Source organism: Sus scrofa, chromosome 6 (assembly GCF_054392235.1).
Source record: "Sus scrofa isolate SSC_HxYL_T2T_F1_AM1 chromosome 6, Sscrofa_HxYL_maternal_Yorkshire_Landrace_v2.0, whole genome shotgun sequence".
Lineage (NCBI taxonomy): Eukaryota > Metazoa > Chordata > Mammalia > Artiodactyla > Suidae > Sus > Sus scrofa.
This window is the reverse complement of record NC_139388.1, coordinates 66,248,274-66,270,968: the sequence shown is the minus strand read 5'-3', so window position 1 is coordinate 66,270,968 and position 22,695 is coordinate 66,248,274. Positions and strand designations below refer to the sequence as shown.

Below are 22,695 nucleotides of genomic sequence, written 5' to 3'. Positions count from 1 at the left end.
GTCCAGGAACTTCCATATGCTGCAGATGCAGCCCTAAATTAAAAAAAAAAAAGAAAAAAGAAAAAAATGGTTAAACAAATTTGTAAACATTGGAAACTACATTCTAACCATTAGAAATGGAAAATGCTGGAGCTCCTTTTGTGGCTCAGCGGTAATGAACCAAACTAGTATCCACTTAGACTTGAGTTCAATCCCTTGTCCTGCTCAATGGGTTAAGGATCTGGCACTGCCCTGAGCTGCAGAGTCAGTTGCCGACATGGCTCAGATCTGGCTTTGCTCTGGCTGTGGTGTAGGCTGGCAGATGCAGCTCCGATTTGACCTCTGACCTGGGAACTTCCACATGTTGCATGCACAGCCCTAAAGAAAAAAATAGATTAATAAAAAAAAAATAGCTAGGAATTCCCTTGTGGCACAGTGCATTGCAGATCTGGCATTGTCATAGCAACAGCTTGGGTTTAAGGGAAAAAAAAAAAGAGGGAAAAAAGCATTATTATTATTTTTTTTTTTTTTAAGAGAGAAACAAGCAAGCCAAAAAAAGAGTTCCTGTCCTGACTCAGTGGAAAAGAATCTGACTGGTATCCGTGAGGACACAGGTTCGATCCCTGGCCTTGCTCAGTGGGTTAAGGATCCAGTGTTGCCATGGCTGTGGTGTAGGTCACAGACACAGCTCCAATTGGACCCCTGGCCTGGGAACCTCCATATGCCACAGGTACAGCCCTAAAAAGCAAATAATAATAATAATAATAATAATAAGCAGCCTATAAATTACAACTTACAAAGTAACACAAAGATTAGGTTATTTTATTATTGTTATTTGGCCAATCCTGTGGCACGTGGAAGTTCTGGACAGGGATAAACCCATGATACAGAAGTGACCCAAGCTAGCGCAGTGACAAAGAGAGATCCTTAGTCTGCTGCATTCAGTCCTATGGTGTATTTCTGAACAATGTCCTAACCTCAGGAAGCCCAAAAATGTTACTCTTGGGAGTTCCGACAGTGGGACAGGGGGTTGAGAATCTGACTATAGCAGCTCAAGTGGCTGTGGAGGGTCAGGTCAGATCCCCAACCCGATGCGGTGAGTTAAAGGATCTGGTGTTGCTGCCTCTGTGGCTCGGATTCGGTCCCTGGCCCGGGAGTGTTCATATGCCATAGGTGCAGCCATAAGGAGAAAAAAAAATTAATCTTGGGTTTCCTAAGGAAAAAGCTTTCTAAGAATGAAATAGCTGCAAAGAGTATGCACCAGATGTGTATTTGCTCCCAGGGCAAGGACTGTCAGGACAGCGTCTGAGAGTGGGCAATGGGGACCCAAGAGCCTGCGGTAAAGGTTTAGAATCCCACCACGACACCTGCTCCTCGAGCAGCGGCTACCACCTCCCATGCAAGCGTCCTGAGCGTGTCTGCACAAGGACCGGAGAGAAAAACTGGGAACGACAGCTGGGACTGCGTCACCACCAAGCGCTGTTTCAAGTGCGTAACAGGACAGACACCTCTCGGGGGGAGGGGGGGAGGGGGGCGCAAAAAGGCTGAGGAGAAAGGGCTGAAATAATCGAAACCCCAACGGAACGTGAGATGGAAAAAACACTTGAGAGCTAATAGGTGAAAGAAGGAAACCACTAAAATCCGTATTGGAGATTTTCAGGTGATGTAAAGGCTCTTTGCAAAATACAATTTTTTTTTTTTTTTGTCTTTTTGCCTTTTCTAGGGCCACTGCTGCAGCATGTGGAGGTTCCCAGGCTAGGGGTCTAATTGGAGCTGTAGCCGCCAGCCTACACCACAGCCACAGCAACGCGGGATCCAAGACACATCTGCGACCTACACCACAGCTCACGGCAACGCCGGATCCTTAACCTTAAAGTGAGCAAGGGCAGGGATAGAACCCGCAACCTCATGGTTCCTAGTCAGATTCGTTAATCACTGCGCCACGATGGGAACTCCCCAAATATGATTTCTTTCCCTAACTCAGAGCATCAAGGGTAGCGAAAGTGAAGAGAAAGGAAGGGTGAGGCCTTGGAAGGTATATCCTTAGTTGTGCAGATGAATGTTCCATCTGTGTTGTCGTTCTGTTCTGAATTTTAAGACATGAAGACGTATTTGTTTCAGACGTGTTTCTAGGAACGTGGACTGTGTCAGCGTAGAACATGTGAAGAAGCATCCTGCTGTTCATCCAGGGCCTGCTCCCAGAACCCGACATCAATAGCCCTTTGAACACACGAGCCGCCAAGCTCTGGAAAAACCCCACGGCCTTTAAGAAGTAACTGCAGGAAAACTACTCAAAGCAGGTCTCCAGCCAAGAGGCTGTCCAGCTCTCTTCCTGGCTTGTCTTCTTATTTTCTTCCTTAGATGGTCTGGCCATTCCTTGATTTCTGTACAGGACTCTGTATCTTATCTGCGGTGTCATTTTTGTTGCTTCTGTTTTGTTTTGTTTTGTTTGGGGCCGCACCAGCAGCATATGAGGTTCCCAGGCTGGGGGTGGAATAGGAGTTGCAGCTGCCAGCCTATGCCAGGGCCACAGCAAGGCCCGATCCGAGCCACATCTGCCACCTACACCACAGCTCATGGCAACGCCGGATCCTTAACCCACTGAGTGAGGCCAGGGATCAAATCTGCAACCTCATGTTTCCTAGTAGGATTCGTTTCCCCTGCGCCATGATGGGAACTCCTGTTTCTGTTTTTTAAATTATGTGTCTGGCTAAGCCCTTGTGATGAATATATCAAATAAATACATTTGACTTTTTTTTTTAAACAAAGAACATGTAAATATGCACTTCCCTACTGGAATTAGCTCTGTGCTTGATACACAAATACAATAAGCAGTTCACCTATGATATCAAGTAGCAGAGTAACAGAAGGTGATTCGTGCTAAGGAAGCAAGTAGGGAAGCAAACAGTGATTAAAAAATTAGGACTTTACGGAGTTCCCGTCGTGGCGCAGTGGTTAACGAATCCGACTAGGAACCATGAGGTTGCGGGTTCGGTCCCTGCCCCTTGCTCAGTGGGTTAACGATCCGGCGTTGCCGTGAGCAGTGGTGTAGGTTGCAGACTCGGCTCGGATCCCGCGTTGCTGTGGCTCTGGCGTAGGCCGGTGGCTACAGCTCCGATTCAACCCCTAGCCTGGGAACCTCCATATGCCGAGGGAGCGGCCCAAGAAATAGCAACAACAACAACAACAAAAAGACAAAAGACAAAAAAAAAAAAAATAATAAAAAAAATTAGGAGTTTACAATGTGCTGAGGCACTACATTGAGTGTCCACATCTGGACTTAAGGTGAAGATGACAACAGAGCCCCTATTTTAGGTCATTTACTTCTTCCTTCCCCATTGCTACATAGCCATTATTTTGCTTATTGGATGAAACTGACATTCTAGGGTGACACTGAATAAGACAACAATGAACACCTGTCCTTTTATGCTAAACTGAATATTTTAATAATTCTTCCAACGTATAGTATTTCTAATGGCTCTCTGTAAATGCTGTTTATTAGATTAAGAAGCATCGTATCTATCCTCGGTTCGGTATCTCTCAGTGGACTAGCACTGATCAAGTCACGAGTTTAAAAAAACAGTGAGTCTCATTCAAAATATCACGTAGAAAATACGTAACAACATTGCTAATGGGAGTTCACATTGTGGTTCAGCAGTAATGAACCAGAGTAGCATCAATGAAGATACAGGTTCGATCCCTGGCCTTGCTCAGTGGGTTAAGGATCCAGCGTTGCCATGAGCTGTGGTGTAGGTTGCAGACGCGGCTTGGATCCTGTGTGGCTGTGCTTATGTTGTAGACCAGCAGCTGCAGCTCGGATTAGACTCCGAGCCTGGGAACCTCCATATGCCACAGGAGCGGCCCTGAATATAATAATAATAATAATAGTAATAATAAAATGAACATGGAAAGGCAAAGAACCAAGAACCACTATAATGACTTTTAAAAAAAAGTCGAAGGTATACACAACCTTGATTTCAAAACACATTACAAAAACAAAATTAGTTGGAATTCCCTTGAGAGAAATTGGGTTAAGGATCTGGTGATCACTGCAGTGGCTCTGGTTGACCCAGAAACTTCCACATGCTGCAGGCTCAGCCAAAAACGAAAAACAAACAAACAAAAAACTCCCCCACAAATCAGTCAACAAATGAAAACAGTGATATAAATAAAGTCAATACATGCAACAGAAGGAAAATTCCAAAAATTAACATATACATAACTGACTGACCTTCAATGAAGATATTGACGTAATTTGAGGAAAAAGCTATAATCTTAAATCAACATCATTGCTGCAGTTGGGTATCCATATTTTTTAAAGTAACTTTCAAAATTAACTGAAAACGATTCATTGACAGCAATTAAAAAAAATAAACCGTAAGTGTTACAGGAGGAAACAGAGGAAAAATTCTGCTTTTAATTTTGGGAAACATTTCTTATTTACAACACCAAAAGAATAATCAGTAAAATAATTGGACAGATTAAACTACATTAAAATTATAAAATTTTATCTGGAAAGGCGATTGAAAAACCAAACCCTGGAGTTCCTGTTACGGCTCAACATAGTATCTAGGATGATGCAGGTTCAATTCCTAGCCTCACTAAGGGGGTTAAGGATCAGCCTTTACAACAAGCTGTGGCATAGGCTGCAGATGAGGCTTGGCTCTGGTGCTGCTGTGGTTGTGTCGTAGGCCTACAGCTGCAGCTCCAATTTGACCCCTGGCCCAGGAACTGCCATATGTTGCAGGTATAGCCCTAAAAAGGAAGGGAAAAAAAAAAAAAAAAAAAGCCCAATTTCAGAAGGATGTATTGCTTTTTTTTTTTTTTTTTTGACTTTTTGACTTTTTGCCTTTTCTAGGGCCCCTTCTGCAGCATATGGAGGTTCCTAGGCTAGGGGGCGAATCGGAGCAATAGCCACCAGCCTATGCCAGAGCCACAGCAATGCGGGATCCGAGCAGCATCTGCAACCTATACCACAGCTCACGGCAACACCGGATTCTTAACCCACTGAGCAAGGCCAGGGATCGAACCTGCAACCTCATGGTTCCTAGTTGGATTCCCGCCACGACGGGAACTCCGTGGATGTATTGCTAAATATTTACTTTAGAGGACCTCAATCAATAATCCATGAAGAAATAAAACAAGAGTTCTCTTGTGGCACACTGGGTTGGGGATCCAGCACTGTCCCTACAGTGGTATGGGTCAGTTTGGTGTGGGTTCAGTCCTTGACTGGGGAACTTCCACATGCCAGAAGTGCAGCGAACAAATGAAATAAATAAAATATTTGTGCTAAACAGGTTTTAAAAATACAATCCATGAAGAAATGTCAAAACTCAGTAATTAGAACAAAAGATATGAACACAGGAGTACCCGTCATGGCTCAGTGGCTAACGAATCTGACTAGGAACCATGAGGTCGAGGGTTCAATCCCTGGCCTCGCTCAATGGGTTACGGATCTGGCGTTGCCATGAGCTGTGGTGTAGGTTGCAGACATGCTCAGATCTGGCGTTGCTGTGGCTCTAGAGTAGACCAGCAGCTACAGCTCTGATAAGACCCCTAGCCTGGGAACCTCCATATGCCGCAGAAGAGGCCCTAGAAAAGGCAAAAAGAAGAAAAAAAAAAAAAAAGAAATGAGCACAAATTTCAAAAATGACATATGGCTGGAAATTAACACATGGAAAACGAGTAAGCCTTGTGTTACGAGGGAAATGAAAAAAAAAATTTTTTTGGCTGTGCCTGCAGTATGCAGAAGTTACCAGGCCAGGGATCAAACCATGTCACAGCAGTGACAACAGTGGATCCTTAACCACTAGGCCATCAGGTAACTCCGAGGAAAATGGAAATTAAAATCACTTGAGGAGTTCCTGTCGTGGTGCAGTGGTTAACAAATTCAACTAGGAACCATAAGGTCGCAGATTCAATCCCTGGCCCTGCTCAGTGGATTAAAGATCCGGCGTTGCCATGGGCTGTGGTGTAGGTCGCAAACACGGCTCAGATCCCGCGTTGCTGTGGCTCTGGTGTAGGCCGGTGGCTACAGCTCCGATTCGACCCCTAGCCTGGGAACCTCCATATGCCATGGGTTCAGCCCTAGAAAAGACAAAAAGACCAAAAAAATTAAATAATAAAAAAAATAAAATAAAATCACTTGATACTACTACAAAAATATTATATTACTGAAATCAGAAAGCCTATGCATACCACGTGTTGTAAGAATGAAAAGTATAGGAACTCAAGTGCTGGTGTTTCTGGTTAGTTTGACAAAGGTTACTATCACTTCGGAAAAGGTTGACTTGGAGCTCCCGTTGTAGCTCAGCTTAAGGACCCGATGCTGCCTCTATAAGGATGAGGTTCCATCCCTGGCCTGCTCTGTGGGTTAAGGATCAGGTGATGCCACAAGCTTTGGTATAGGTTGCAAATGTGGCTCAGATATGGTGTGGCTATGGCTGTGGCACAGGCCACAACTACAGTGTCAATTTGCCACTGGCCTGAGAACTTCCATATGCTGCAGGTGTGGCCACACAAAAAAAGAAAGAAAAAGAAAAGTTTATCTGGCCCCACAGAAGTTACACGATCACCTACTCCAAGGCAAAGGTACTGTGCTGCTACATATTAAATCAAGTGAAGGAATGCCTAAGCCCAGAAAGCATTTCCCCAGTGTGAAATGTCTTCTTTTTAAAAATTTTATAGCTACATCCACCGTATATGTAAGTTCCCAGGCCAGGGACTGAATCTAAGCCACAGCTTTGACCTGTGGCAACGCCAGATCCTTTAGCCTAAGGTACCAGGCCGAGGACTGAACCCTCAGCTGCATTCTGACCCAAGCTGCTGTAGTCAGATTCGTAATCCATGGTGCCACAGCAAGAACTCCTGAACTTTCTTATTGTTTATGAGCTTGGAGCTGGCTACAAAGAACTATGCTCATAAGGCTTTTCTCCACGGTGGATTCTCTGATGTACAATAAGACTTGTTTTGTAACTGTAAGGCTTCCCACATTCATTGCACTGAAAAGGCTTTACTCCAGTGTGGATCCTCTGGTGGACAACAAGGCTTGTTTTGTTACTGTAGGGTTTCCCACACTCACTGCATTTAAAAGGCTTTGATCTAATGTGGACATTTCGGTGGCTGACAAGTGTATTCTTCAGCTTAAATGCTTTACCACATTGATGACACTCATAGGGCCTTTCTCCAGTGTGGATCCTCTGGTGCTCAACGAGTCTAATTTTCCTCTTGAAAGCTTTCCCACATTCACTGCACTCGTAAGGCCTTTGTGTAGTGTGAACAATCTGGTGTTTATTGAGGGCAAAGCTGCTTGTAAAGACGTTCCCACATTTCTTACACTCATAAACTTTTTCCCCAGTATGAATTCTCTGGTGGACAACAAGACTTTTTTTGTTGACATAGGCTTTCCCACACTCACTGCACATATAAGGCCTTTCTCCAGTATGGGTTCTCTGATGGATAATAAGACTTGTCTTGTAACTGAAGGACTTCCCACATTCTGTGCACTTAAAAGGCTTTTCTCCAGTATGGATCCTCTGATGTACAAGAAGTTTATTTCTGTATAGAAAGGGCTTCCCACATTCACTGCACTTATGAGGCTTCTCTCCGGTGTGAACTTTTTGGTGCTGAACAAGTGAATCCTTCCGGGCATAGGCTTTCCCACATTCATTACACTCGTAGGGTCTTTCTCCAGTGTGGACTCTTTGGTGCTGGACAAGTTTACATTTGTAGATGAAGACTTTCCCACATTTGCTGCAATCAAAAGGCTTTTCTCCAGTGTGAACTCTCTGGTGATGAGAAAGACCCCCCCTGAGTCTAAAGAATTTTCCGCAGTCATTGCACTCATAAGGTTTTTCTCCAGTGTGAACTCTCTGGTGCTCCGTGAATTTATACTTTTTAGTAAAGGCTTTGCCACATTCACTGCACTCGTAGTGCCTTTGCCCAGGGTAGGAGACCTCCCTGCTCTTCCTCCTTCTCCGTGGATGCTCTCCATTGCAGGTGGGCTGGTGCTGGAGAAAGCCCAGGCTGCCTAGGAAATCCTTCTCAACCTCTCGGCACGTGAACATATTATCAGATACAAGTACTTGGCAGCTTGTCACAAGCATGGTGCCGTTCTCCTCCCTTCTGAGCTGTTTCTCTCCACGGAGCTGCTTCTGGTGCTGCTGCAAGTGAGAAGTGAACATTTTCCGACAAGCTCCAGGAAAGGACTGTTTCGGTCCAGGATACACTCCTTGGTGCTCAGCGAGGAAGAGAGCATCTTTTGCTACCAGAGCATATGTATCAGAAGTGAGAGTCTTCAGGAAGGACGGGTCCAGCTTTGGGTTCCTGGCTTGTGCCACTTGTTCTATAGAAACACACTGTTCAGGTATGGCTTCCTCGGCTTCTCCTCCATGCCAACAATCTGAACGGAAAAAAAAATGCTGATAAGGTGTAAGGAAACTTTTGTGGACACGAGCCCATTACAGAATTGTGTATAACATATCTGAGAATAAGTACAAGGGGTAGTTTTCGGAACAAGGGAGGGAAGGTCAGGCAGTAGAAAGGGATGGTGTGAGTACTGGACGTCTGATGGTCGCAGAATAGGGGCAGATCTTAACAATATCAAGAACAGAGGAAACCAAGATACGGCACTATGTTAAGAGAGGCCTAGGGAGTTCCTGTTGTGGCTCAATGGGAATGAATGTGATTAGTATCCATGAGGATGTGGGTTCAATCCCTGGCCTTGCACAGGGGGCTGTGGTATACGTCGCAGATGTGGCTCAGGTCCCACGTTGCTGTGGCGTTGGTGTAGGCTGGCAGCTGCAGCTCCGATTCAACCCCTAGCCTGGGAACTTACATAGGCCATGGGTGCAGCCCTAAAAAGTAAAAAAAAAAAAAAAAGAGAGAGGGAGAGGCCTGCAACAACCCACTCCTTGGCCAATGGTGTTCAGCAGGATTTTTTAGTGGTGAGGAGCATGTTGTGAAGAACATGTATCCCGATCCAGGAAAATGCAATACACCCGACCGGCTAGTGTTCAAGGACTTCATCATGACTTGAACCTCTAAGAATAAACTTCTATGGGAGAACACTGCAGAGGGAAAGCGCTGACAATGAGGTAGAAAAGAGCCAACTGTAAGAATTCAATAAGTAGATACAAAAAAGCAGACAGAGGGTCAAAATGGGGAAGACAGACAGAAACGAGAAAGTGTCACGATGGGTTTAAAGACTGAAACCACAGTGCATGAAGGACACAGCCCTGGAAGGATTAAAACCCGCTGATGTCATTATGCCTTCCTACAGCTCCCACGCACCAGGCCCCGGGTCCAATTACCACTCTTCCTACGACTCAAGAGGCATCCACATCATCAGACACCAAGGGCTGCCTCCACCTCTCAACCTCAGTTAGTTGCCTGTAGAAACCTGTCAGATCAAAGGCCTAAGGAGACCACTGGGCAGTTAAAAAAAGACACTGGGGAGTTCCCGTCATGGCGCAGTGGTTAACGAATCCGACCTGAACCATGAGGTTGTGGGTTCGGTCCCTGCCCTTGCTCAGTGGGTTAATGATCCGGCGGTGCCATGAGCTGTGGTGTAGGTTGCAGATGCGGCTCGGATCCCGCGTTGCTGTGGCTCTGGTGTAGGCCAGTGGCTACAGCTCCGATGAGACCCCTAGCCTGGGAACCTCCATATGCCGCGGGAGCGGCCCAAGAAATAGCAACAACAACAACAACAAAAGACCAAAAAAAAAAAAAAAAAAAAAAAAAAAAAAGACACTGGTCCAGAGTGAATCAACAATGACAGGCTTCAGAAGTTCCCGTCGTGGCTCAGTGGTTAACGAATCCAACTAGGAACCAGGAGGTTGTGGGTTCGATCCCTGGCCTTGCTCAGTGGGTTAAGGATCCGGCGTTGCCATGAGCTGTGGTGTAGGTCGCAGATGCGGCTCGGATCTGGCGTTGCTGTGGCTCGGGTGTAGGCCGGGGGCTATAGCTCAGGTTAGACCCCTAGCCTGGGAACCTTCATATGCCACAGGAGCAGCCCAAGAAATAGCAAAAAGAACAAACAAACAAACAAACAATGACAGGCTTCAGGAATATTTATTACTAAAATAATCTTGAGGAGACTCCTCAAAAAATAATCTAGGGTTGACCCCAATGCTGGCCATGTAAGTGCCTGAAATTCCTGAGACAGCGGGCACAGCAAGGTCTCAGACGAGCGGCACACACCTTCCACACATTTCAACTGTTAACATACAGAGCAGTGTCACAGCCAAATGCCATCGGTCAGGCAGGCGTCAAGCCTCTGAGGCCAAACCCTTCTGTGAAAGGCCTGAGGGCATGTGGGGTGAAGGGCGGCACACACTCAGGATGGGAAACCCAGCTCGAAGGCCAGGAACTCAGGGAGGTACGCAGAGTGCACCGTCCAGGCTGGGAAGCGAGCCAGGAGAAACAGGGCAGAGTGGAGGCCAGGGCGATGGTGTGGGAACAAGGTCTTACCCAGGGAGGCCACAAGTGACAGGTTCTCCAGCATCACATCACAGTACAGGAGTCTCTGAGCCTCGCTCAGGAGCCCCCACTCCTCCTGGGAGAAGGACACAGCCACATCCTCAAAGGTCACATGGCCCTGTCATCAGGGGACAGATGAGATTACAGCAGCCTCGGTAACCAGCACCCCCAGGTCTCCAACCGCCTCCCATGGCCCCGGCCCAAGGGAGATTCCAGGTCCTGATGCCCAGGGACCTGCTTTCATTCATGTCCCTCTGATCACGGTCTCCACCCACCAGTCAGAGCAGATGGGAAGACAGGCAGTGCCCTCCATGCCCCAGGCTGCCACACACCCCAGGCCTCTGTTAAGTCACCTCTCCAGGGAGCCCAGGGATCAGGCCGCACACGGTGACACGAATGCTCAGCCTTCCGGACGAAAGCCTGTAGCCCGGCCCCGAGGACATCTTCACACCCCCTCCCTCTCCGCCATCCAGCCCTGCAGGATCGCTGCCCCTCCGGAGCCAGGCCATGGTCCTCACCCCTCCGCCGCCCCTGCCCCTCTGCCGCAGGCCCTAGGCACCTCTGTTCCCTGGAAGGGGAAAAAAAGCACCATTTCCCTTCAGCAACTCTGTCACCCAGCCTGACACCCTTCAGGCTCCAACACAGTCCGTGCAAAGCTCTGAGGCCCTGGAGGGGAAATAAGGCACCAGGCCTGCCCTCCCGGCATCCGAACCCCATCCCTGCTTCCCCCTCGGTACCTTCCTCACCCACCGAGACGCCTCTGCGCCATCAGGACCCCTCCCACCCCCACACTCACGGTCACTGTCCTGCCTCATCCTCAGTGATGACAGCCACCCCGGCCAGGGGCCCGGGCACCTGAGCCAGGCCATGGAGAATCCCCTCCCCACCTTCCGGGCACCGGGACCTGCAGGGCCTTGAGTGTGACAAGGTCTGCACACCAGCCACCTGCCTGGGAGACTCTCCCAAGCGAAACCCCCTCCCTCACCTCCAGATGTGTGTTCCCAGCTGCCCACCTGACACCTCCCCTGAGACACCCAGGTGAGGGGTCGAATCGGAGCTGTAGCCGCCGGCCCTCACCACAGCCCCAGCAACACCAGATCCAAGCCGCATCTGCAACCTACACCACATCTCACGGCAATGCCAGATCCTTAACCCACCGAGCAGGCCAGGGATCGAACCCATGTCTTCATGGACACTAGTTGGATTCATGTCCGCTGTGCCACAATGGGAACTTCCTGCCACCCAGCTTTATTGGCCCAGGTCACGGGTCCTGCAGATCCCCGGACACTCCCCTCGCCCCCTCGCCTCCGGCCACAGGGACAGGCTGACTCCCGGGGCTAAGGAACAGCTTATCCCTTGACCTTTTCCACTGGACACATTTGAACACCTCAGGACAACGCCTGTCGCCAAGCTTCCCGGGCCTGAGGGGACCCCAGGGGTCCAGAGCGAAGGACCGACCATCCCAGGACAACACTGGATCCTAAGTCTGGGCGTCGGGGCCAGGGGAGGGGACGACGTCCGGCAGACTTACCTGTGCGGGGACCATACCTACGGCAGCTCCTTGGGGACCCTGTGAAAAGAGGACGAGCTGAGGTGAAGGCGGCCTGGGGAGGACGGAGTGGCTGAGCCGGTTCTTCCTTTCTTCGTCCTGGAGATGAGTGATCTCAGGCCGACCTCCGCCCTCAGTTTCTCGGTCTTCGGAGCTGGAGCCGGACAAGTCTAGCGCCCTGGACAAACATGCAACCACCGAGCACATCACTGTCCTTATGTGCACAAGGGCGACTTCTAGACGTCTCTTTCAGAATGCTGCGTAGACATCAAATGAATGACTGCCTCGCCCCTGTTCAGGCTCACCTGTTACAGAACACAGGGTTAACATTTCTGCAAACGTCCTCGACTGCTAGCTTTTCCTTACGTGTCTCTCAAGCATTTTTGAGCCGAAACATCTCTTCGACCACCAACTATCTAACTTACGACACCATCGTGGTGGCCTGCAATTCATTTTTATCAGTGAACTACCTGACACCGCAACAGAATCCACAGGTTTGAAGGGATCGGTCCCATGAGCTGCCCTCTTGGATGAAGTCAGCTGCGAACCCAGGCCCCCAGGCTACCACTACTTCCGGGTCACTAGGCTACAAAGTCAGGGTTCCCCAGGAAAGCCTCCTTAGTTTGGACATTTTTCTAAAATGATTCACAAAATTAGGAAAACACTTTTTTTTTTTTTTTTTAACTTTTTCCCGTTTACTACAATGGATACGATTCGGGAACAGCCAAATGGAAGAGACGTCTAGGTCTAGGTGTGGGGGTGGGGAGTGAGGGGTGGTTTGAGGGCAGCAGAGTTTCCAGGCCATTTTCGGACATGCCACCCTCCAGGCACTTTCCTCATGTCAACATGCTCACCAATCCAGAAGCTTTCTGGATTTCATTCTTTAGCTGCTTTTATTCCTGAACTCCAATTCCCCTCTGGTACTTGGGGAGTCCTACATGGACCTAAAAGTTTAATCTGCTCTCTCTTTTTTTCTTTTTTCTTTCTAGGACCATACCTGCTGCATGTGAAAGTTCCCAGAGAGTTCCCGTCATGGCTCACTGCTTAACGAATCCGACTAGGAACCATGAGGTTGCAGGTTCGATCCCTGGCCTCGCTCAGTGGGTTAAGGATCCGGCATGGCCGTGAGCTGTGGTGTAGGCCGGCAGCTACGGCTCCGATTCCACCCCTAGCCTGGGGACCTCCATATACTGTGGGTGTGGCCCTAGAAAAGGCAGAGAGACAAAAAAAAAAAAAAAGTTCCAGGGCTAGGGGTCATATTGGAGCTGCGCTGCCAGCCTAACCCACAGTCACAACAAAACAAGATCAAAGCTTCTTTCACAACCTACACCACAGCTCACAGCGACACCAGGTCCTCAACCCACTGAGCACTGCCAGGGATCGAACACACCTCCTCATGGGCAGCAGTCAGTTTCCTTTCTGCTGTGCCACAACGGAAAATCCTTGAAAGTTTAATCTTCCAATCACCAAATTTTTCTGATTTAGTGTGATGACCACTCCAATCTTGTTTTTTTTTTCTTTTGCTTTTTAGGGCCACACATGTGGCATATGGAAGTACAGGCTAGGGGGTCAAATCAGAGCTGCAGCCACTGACCTAGGCCACAGTCACAGGAACTCAGCTCACAGCAATGCCAGATGCTGAACCAGGCCAGGGATCAAACGTGCATCTTCATGGATCCTAGTTGGGTTTGTTTCCCTGAGCCACAAAAGGAACTGTGACCACTTGAATCTTGAGGATATCTAGGGGCCCATCCCACGTCACCTCATTATAGTTACAATTTATAACTCCTGTGTGATAAAAGAGTCTAATGGTGAATAACAACAACAAGAACAAAAAACCCAGTCCTAACGCCCAGGAGATTCCAAGGAGTTCAGAACTCTGTATGAAGAGCCCAAAACAAAACCTAAACATACATTTATTACTATAGCAGATACATAGCCTCATTTTAAGCAATTACTACGCTCTAACACAAAATTAACTTGCTCAAGATAGTAAACTTTTTTTTCATGTAGTTTCCTGGGAGAGCTGAGGCACCTGTGCCCTTGAGGGGGCCTGGGTGCTCCCCCAGCAAGGCTGACCTCCTTCTGGCTCCACAAGGACTGGACACTCTGCTGAGGGTTGAGAGTAGTCGAGCTATGTCCCCTCACACCTCCTTCTCCTTCTCCAACTCCAGCCCAGGCCTGGCTCCTTATACCCTTGCTTCCCCAGGAAGCCCTGGAACCTCGGGGCCCTCCCGCTTCAGGCGGCCTCACGAGGTCCCACCCACTTTGCCCTGCCCTCCAGTGCCAGCTCTCTCTTCTTGCCTCTCACGTCACCTCTCACAGCAAAGCGACAAGACAAGACGTTCCCTCCTAAATTTGACCTCCAGACTTGGCCCAAGTCGCGGCCTTCAGCGGTCCCCCCAGGCACATCGCTGAGCCACCTCCTCCTCCCTCAATGACAGACGAGAGACTCCACAGCACAGAGGTTACCGCAACTTTGGGAATCTCAGAAGCATGTCCCAAATGCAGGTTGTAATCTCTCCCTGAAGCCAATTTCGCACATCACCTGCTCATCTCACCTCTTCCGATGGTCAGCTAAAGAAGGCCTTCACTGGCCTTTACTCTGCCTTTCAGAGCCACATTCGCTGTGGCAGGAAATACGACCAATTGATATTATTATTATTATTAATTTTGGTTTTTAGGGCCGCACCTGCAGCTTATGGAAGTTCCCAGGTAGGGGCTGAATCGGAGCTACAGCTGCCGGCCACGGCCACAGCCACAGCCACAGCCACAGCCACATGGGATCCGAGCCACAACTGCAACACACACCAGAGCTCACAGCAATGCCAGATCCCCAACCCACTGAAGAGAGGCCAGGGATGGAAGCTGCATCCTCATGAAGACTAGTCAGATTCATTTCCACTGCACCACAATGGGAACGCCCCAATTATCTTTTTCCTTTTTTTGCTTTTTAGGGCCACACTCGCGGCACATGGAGGTTCCCAGGCTAGAGGTCTAATCGGAGCTACAGCTGCCGGCCACAGCAATGCCAGATCTGAGCTGCATCTGTGACCTACACCACAGCTCATGGCAACATCAGATCCTTAACCTACTAAGAGAGGCCAGGGATCGAACCTGTAACCTCATGGTTCCTAGTCGGATTCATTTCCGATGCACCACAACAGAACTCCCCCAATTATTTTTAACGTTTATTAGGAATCTTAGTACTTACATTCCTTAATAAAAAAATCAATAAGCAGAAACCTTACCTAGAATTGGCAACACAGAAAGGTAGGCCTCACTGACCTAAGACAGCAGTGGAGTTCAAAAGGAGAAAGAAACACTATCCTGGAAAGGACTCAGCCAATGAAAAGCCAGGGACTTTGGTAACTATAGTCTTTCTAACTTCTTTTTATTTATTTATTTTTGCTTTTTAGGGCCACACCTGCAGCATATGGAGGTTCCCAGCCTAGGGGTTGAATCAGCGCTGTAGCCACTGGCCTACACCAGAGCCACAACACCACCAGATCCAAGACACATCTGCCACCTACACCACAGCTCACAGCAACAAAGGATCCTTAACCCACTGAGGATCGAACCCGCATCCTCATGGATCCTAGATGGGTTCATTAACCGATGAGCCATGGTGGAAATTCCCAACTTCCTTTTTAAATCTCTATAAAAATTTTAGCTGACCAATCCTGCACACCCCAAATGCAATTCCTTGATTATTCAGGGGGAAAAAAAAAAACACATTTGCATGAGAAATAGCAGGCATTTTATTTGTTTCAGGTCAACATATACTATAGCCACCACTCTGGTCCAGGAACCACCTTATTCTCTGGAGCCTAATGCAGTAGGCTCGGAGTTCCCTTGTGGCACAGTGGGTTAAGGATCTGGCATTTTCACTGCAGTGGATCAAGTTCCATCCCTGGCCCCAGAATTCCCACATGTCACATGCATGGCCAAAAATAAAACAAGGCAGTAGGCTCTCCAGGTCTTCTTGCCTTCACCCTCATCATCTCCTCCCTAGTCTGTTCTCCTCTGAGCAGCTTTTCAAATAGTTTTAAAACTCTCAGATCGCCGTCCTGCTTTATTCACAATGCTCCAGAACCCCAGAAAATTCAGACTAGTGACTCCTCCTCAAATTGTCTTCTCCGAGGAAAAGAGTCAGAACCCAGGATTCCCAAATGCTCCTGTCCCTCGTGCACCTCCAAGGATGTGCACGTGCCGCGCCCACGCCCTTGAACATTTAACAATCTTCTCACTTCACACACCTGTCAGAAATGGGGCCACCACACACGCACACCTAATATTCTGGAGACAGGGGGCTGAACCACAGTGCCCTGAGCGGAAGACCCTCATTAGGGGCTTGGGGATATGGATCAGGATCTGGGGGCGTAAGAGTCACCTGGGCCGTGGCCTTTGGCACGCTGGTTGCCATAGGACCCTTTGGGCGCAGTGGTGCCGGGAGACTAGAGCGTGATGACGGCGGAGACCTGGGTCGATAATCCCGGAAGCACGTTCCGCAACCCGCTCACTCCCGTGCAGTGTGGACCGCGCCCCCTCGGGCGCTTTCCAGTCTCCGTTACCTCGGTTCCACCCACTGATTTAGAGCCTCGGCTCCTGGCGACAGCAGCAAAAGCCGCCAAACAACCGCCATCGGAAAGACGCCGGAAGTCCCGCCCCCCTGCTAGTCACATTTCCGGAAAAGCCCCAGCCTGGGCGGTCATTGGTGCGGAGCGCAAGGCCGGTCTGCGCACAGTCCTCTGGGTAATGTAGTTCCTCTCACCACGGGTTTGTGATGCGCCAACTTCCAGGGCGTTAATGTAGCAAGTCCCTGGGGGAAGAACAAATTTAAAACACATCAAAATAGACACAGCAAAGCCTATACCTATAATCTTTGTAAAAGTATGATTTAATTCGCATTTCTAAACATCAAAGCAATGCAAGATTTGGGGGCGGAAATCATTCCAGTTGTGAAAAGACTGCAAGTAGCTACAGTCCTTATTTGTTGCTTTTGTTTTTTATGAAAAACTTGGGAGAATTTCCACGTAAGAAAAGTCAAGTCATTAGAATTTTGTAATGAAAAACGGAATTATGGAGGTCCCGTAATGGCGCCGCGGAAACGAATCTGACGAGGAACCATGAGGTTGTGGGTTCAATCCCTGGCCTTGCTCAGTGGGTTAAGGATCCGGTGTTGTCATGAGCTGTGGCTCAGATCCCGCCTTGCTGTGACTGTGGTTAGGCCTGCAGCTGTAGGTCTGACTGGACCCCTAGCCTGGGAACCTCCATATGTTCCAGATTCGGCCCAAAAAAGCAAAAGCAAAAAAAAAAAACCCAAAACCAAAAAACCACAAACGGAATTATGTTCAAAATATTTGTATTACTGGCTAAAAAACACCCCATAAAATTAGATCATAGAAGTCTATCATGTAAAGACTTAGCCCAAGCGGCAATAAACCTAAATAAATCAGAGAGGCAATAATAAAGTACAAAATACTTACTATTTTTGTTGTATTTTTTTCTCTTTTTGGCCATGCCTGCACCACGCTGAAGTGCATTTGGTCACAGACTAGGGAAAATAACAGGGACAATACAACAGGGGATGAATGATGACATTTGAGCATGTACTGTGCAATAAATAAGAGTATTTTACCAATACTGAACTTACTGATTATGATAATGCTCTAATATCAAATGTGCTCTTAGGAAACATGCACTGAAGTATTGGCTTGTACAGAGGCAAAATATTTCCAAATTAAACTTAAACCACCCAGGCGTTCCCGTAGCGGCGCAGTGGAAACGAATCTGACTAGGAATCATGAGGTTGCAGGTTCCATCCCAGGCCTCGCTCAGTGGGTTAAGGATCTGGCATTGCTGTGGCCCTGGTGTAGGCTGGCAGCAACAGTTCGGATTAGACCCCTAGCCTGGGGCCCTAAAAAGACAAAAGGCAGAAAACATACAAACAAACAAACTTAAATTACTCAGATATACATACACATCGGTATGTATGTTGAGGCAGGTGTGGCCAAAAAAGGTGTTTTTTTTTGGGGGGGGAGAAGAGAAAAAAAGATTCCATATAGAACTACCATAAGACCCAGCAATCCCATCCCTGGGGATATATCTGAACAAAACTTTCATTGAAAAATATACATATACTCCTGTGTTCATTGCCGCACTCTTCACAGTAGCAAAGACATGGAAATAATCTAAATGTCCACTGGCAGATGAATGGATTAAAAAGATCTGGTTTATATACACAATGTAATACTGCTCACCCATATAAAAAACAAAATAATGCCATTTGCAGCAACTCGGATGGAACCAGAGACTATCATACTAAGTGAAGTAAAGTCAGAAAGAGAAAGACCAATACCATATGATATCACTTATATCTGGAATCTAATATATGGCAGAAATGAACCTGTCTACAGAAAAGAAACAAACTCACAGACGTGAAAAACAGACTTGTGGTTGCCAAGGGTCAGGGGGAAGGATTGGGATGGACTAGGAGTTTGGGGTTAGTAGATGCAAACTATTTGCATTTGCAGTGGATAAGCAATGATATCCTGTTGTATAGCCCAGGGAACTATATCTAGTTACTTATGGTAGAGCATGATAGTGTATAATGTCAGAAAAAGAATGTGTGTGTGTGTGTGTGTGTGTGTGTGTGTGTGTGTGTGTGTGTGTGTATCCTGGTCACTTTGTTGTGCAGCAGAAATTGACAGAACATTGTAAATAAGTAATAATAAAAAAGTTAAAATCTTAAAAAGAAAACAAACATATGCAAGAAAGGAAAAAGCTTTCCATTTGGGAAATTCTGCAATCCTTATTTGTTGTTTTTCTTTTTTAAGCAAACCTTGAAGAATATTCAAGTAAGAAAAATCAAGTCATTAAGATTTTGGAATAACAAGTAAGGAAGGGAATTATGTCAACAAAATATCTTAGCATTCTTCTTCATTGGCTGTCCAAATAAATACAAAAATTTAGGAGCTCCCGTCATGGCTCCGCAAAAATGAATGTGACTAGCGTCCATGAGAATGCAGGTTTGATCCCTGGCCTCAATCAGTGGGTAAGGATACGGCGTTGCCATGACCTGTGGTACAGATTGCCAGCGCGGTTCGGATCTGGCATAGCTGTGGCTGTGGCATAGGCTGGCAGCTGTAGCTCCGATTCAACTCCTAGCCTGGGAACCTCCATGTGCCGCAGGTGCAGCCCTAAAAAGACTTAAAAAAAAAAGTTTAGATAACGAAGTCTGTCGTGGATAGTGTTGACCTAAAGAAACCTGAGAGGTAATAATTAAGCACAACATGGAGTTCCCGTCATGGCTCAGTGGTTAATGAATCCTACTAGGAGCCATGAGGTTGCAGGTTTGATCCCCGGCCTTGCTCAGTGGGTTAAGGATCCAGCATGGCCATGAGGTGTGGTGTAGGTTGCAGGCGAGGCTCAGATCCTGAGTTGCTGTGGCTCTGGTGTAGGCTGGCAGCTACAGCTCCAATTGGACCCCTAGCCTGGGAATCTCCATATGCCGCGGGAGTAGCCCTAGAAAAAGAAAAAAAAAAGACAAAATAATAATAATAATAATAATTAAGCACAACACATTTGCTTGGGATCAGGGAATTGCAGTTTGAGACACACATTCAAGTAGCAACCCAAAAGGTGTTCTTCTAGGGAATGAAAGCTGGAAGATTTTAATGGTAAAGAAAGGTTTACATTACAAAGGATTTTATGTATAGATGGAGGCAGAAGCTATTCTTGGCTGAACATGGTGGCTCAGCATGTTAGGGAACTGGCATTTTCACTGCTGTGGCTCAGGTTGCATCCCTGGCTCAGCAACTTCCACTTGCCACTTGCCAGGTCAAAAAAAAAATCAAAGTCACTTTGAGCTTATCATGAATAACAGAATTTTATGACCCGTGTCAGTAAATAGTCTTGTCATCCAAAAAAAACTGAAATCCAGATTCAGCCTTTGCTCATAATACTCCATACGCAATGTTGAGAAACTGTGGCTGCATCAGAGAAGGCTGCTCCGATGTCTTGGTGTCTCTCTTTTACAACTCGTTTCCAGTGTTATTAGTGTTTCTATCCAGTACCAGTTTTCCATGCATCTTTTTATTTATTTTACTTTTTTTTTTTCTTTTTCAGGGCTGCACCTGCAACATATGGAAGTTCCCAGGCTAGGGGTGGAATCAGAACTACAGGTGCTGGCCTACTATGCCACGGTCACAGCAATGCCAGATCTTTAACCCACTGAATGAGGCCAGGGATCGAACCAGCATCCTCATGGATACTAATCGGGTTTGTAACCCACTGAGCCACAATGGGAACTCCTGCCATGCATCTTTTATTTATTGTCTGCATGTTCTGATGATCATTGGGTAGTTGATTATTTTATAAGTTGTTAAAACATTTGAACATATTACTATTGCTATTTCTGCATTCATTAGCCAGAAATCCTCCGCAAAGAATTTTGCCATGATTTCTTTTTGGTTTCCTCAAAATATAGAAAAAGGAAGAAAGAGCTTGATTCATTTACTCTTTTGTTGAGGGAGTGACCACGCCAGTGGCATGCAGAAATTCCCGGACCAGACTTCAAACCAGCCCCACAGCAGTGACAATGCCCGATCCTTAACCACTGGGCCACCGGGAAACTCTGATCCATTCTTTTTTTTTTTTTTTTTTGTCTTTTTGCCATTTCTAGGGCTGCTTACCGGGGCATATGGAGGTTCCCGGGCTAGGGGTCGAATCAGAGCTGTAGCCGCCAGCCTATGCCAGAGCCACAGCCACGTGGGATCCGAGCCCCCTCTTTGACCCACACCACAGCTCACGGCAACGCCGGATCCTTAAGCCACTGAGCGAGGTCAGGGATCGAACCCACATCCTCATGGATGCTCGTCGGGTTCATTAACCCCTGAGCCACAACAGGAACTCCTGAGGAGAAATATCATATGGAAAAATTCGTTGGGCTTACTCGGCTTTTAACACGAACACTGAAATATCCCTGCGCGGGAAGGACTTATTTTGTGTGGGAAACAAGGCGGAAGGTCACATCATCGACTTCTTCCAAGGCTTCCTTAGAGCCATCATCCTTTTCCCCTGTCGAGATCCTGGCTGACTCTTTTCTTTCTTCTCCCTTTGTTACTGACCAGGTTCATAGCTTCCTTAATCAGTAGAAATTGCAAAGAGACCAGATGAGAAATTCAGGCAAGGTTTTCCTGGGACTCTGCTGCCATGCGTGGGAGGGGAGGGAAGTAACTCAATCCCCTGCTTGTTCCCTGGGGAACTGGGTGTGTGTGCTGCTCCCTTAAATGGGTTGAGGGTAGGGGTGGGTCCAGGGGTTGGACCAGAGGGTTGGCTTAGGTAGAATGTCACTCCCCTGGAGGCGCTAAGCGCAGCGATCATGCACAGGATCCTCGTTTTACTTAGGATCCCTCAGAAGTGGTAGTTGGGGGGCTCCCCTCGTGGCTGAGCAGAAACGAATCTGACTGACATCCGTGAGGATGCAGGTTCATCCCTGGCCTCCCTCAGTGGGTTAAGGATCCGGCCTTGTTAAGGATCTGGCGGTGCCGTGAGCTGTGGTGTAGGTCCCAGATGTGGCTCGGGATGTGGCATTGCTGTGGCTGTGGCGTAGGCCAGCGGCTACAGCTCCGATTCGACCCCTAACCTGGGAAACTGTGTATGCTGTGGCTATTGCCCTAAAAAGACAAAAAAAAAAAAAAGAAAAAGTGGTAGTCTGCTTTTTTTTTTTTTTTTTTTTTTTTTGGTATCTCATAGTTCATAACTTGCCTCACTGCACAGTTATTTTTAGTGCCTTATAATGTCGTTGTATTCTGTTGCTTGAAGAGATGTTTTTCTCGGTGCAATCATTGCAGCAAAGGTTACCAGGAAGGTCCTGGCCTGTCTCACCTTGACTGCACATATTGGAGCCTACAAAGTTATCTCTGAAGTTTTGATCTATATAAAGTTGAAGAAGAATAAGATAATATTTGTTGGTTACTGCTCTAGTGGCAGGCACTTTGTGAGTTGGCGACAGTACAGTGGTGCATCGAGGTTTTTCTTTGGGTTCCTTTTTGCTCAATATTCTCTTTAAAGGAAGACAATATATATTCAAAAAAATAGAAGGGACAAAATAAATATGAAGATACTTAGATAATAACATAGTCATAAAATTATAATTTATGTTAAAGCTCTTTCCTTCTTTCTTCTTTTTGGCTGCACCCATGGCATGTGGAATTTCCCAGCTAGATATCAAAGCCGTGCCACAACAGCAACCAAAGCCACTGCAGTGACAACACTGGATCCTTACCACTCTTTGCCACAAAAGAACTCCCAGCACTTTGTGAAATAAATCTTCTCTTTATATTCCACACATATTTTTTTTAAGGCCACGCCCATGGCATATGCAGGTTCCCAGGCTAGGGGTTGAATCGGAGCTGCAGCTGCTGGCCCGGGCCACAGCCACAGCCAACACCAGATCTGAGCTGTGTCTGTGACCTCCACCATAGCTCACGGGAAAGCCAGATACTTAACCCACTGAGCGAGGCCTGAGATCAAACCTGTGTCCTCATGGATACTAGTCAGATTTGTTTCCACTGAGCCACAATGGGAACTCCTCCACACATGCTTCTGAGGAACTTCATAAATGTATTTAAACATTTATAGAAAGCCGAGTTTTTCTATTGTCCACCTGTTTTCAGGGACAC

At 47.3% G+C, this 22,695-nt stretch overlaps 1 protein-coding gene across 27 annotated transcripts; it reads right to left on the bottom strand.

Annotated features, from left to right (window-relative positions):
• Positions 1 to 782: 782 nt before the first annotated feature.
• On the bottom strand, positions 783 to 16,676 carry LOC110261320 (uncharacterized). 27 transcript variants are annotated; one of them, XR_014806838.1, is made up of 5 exons: positions 16,401 to 16,676; positions 11,990 to 12,312; positions 10,450 to 10,576; positions 5,583 to 8,380; positions 783 to 1,742 (listed from the first exon to the last, which is right to left on the bottom strand). XR_014806838.1 is itself a non-coding variant. In XM_021097314.2 (4 exons), exons 2-4 carry the CDS (start codon positions 12,212 to 12,214, stop codon positions 6,882 to 6,884), a joined length of 1,851 nt encoding a protein of 616 aa, XP_020952973.1. In that variant the 5' UTR covers positions 12,215 to 12,312; positions 16,401 to 16,676; the 3' UTR covers positions 3,402 to 6,881. The 27 variants fall into 27 exon arrangements, 3 of the variants coding, with proteins under 3 accessions (XP_020952973.1, XP_020952979.1, XP_020952978.1); XR_014806845.1 differs by having other exon boundaries at positions 783 to 1,734; positions 6,066 to 8,380; XR_014806850.1 differs by having other exon boundaries at positions 783 to 1,734; positions 6,054 to 8,380; positions 11,990 to 12,185.
• Positions 16,677 to 22,695: the final 6,019 nt, after the last annotated feature.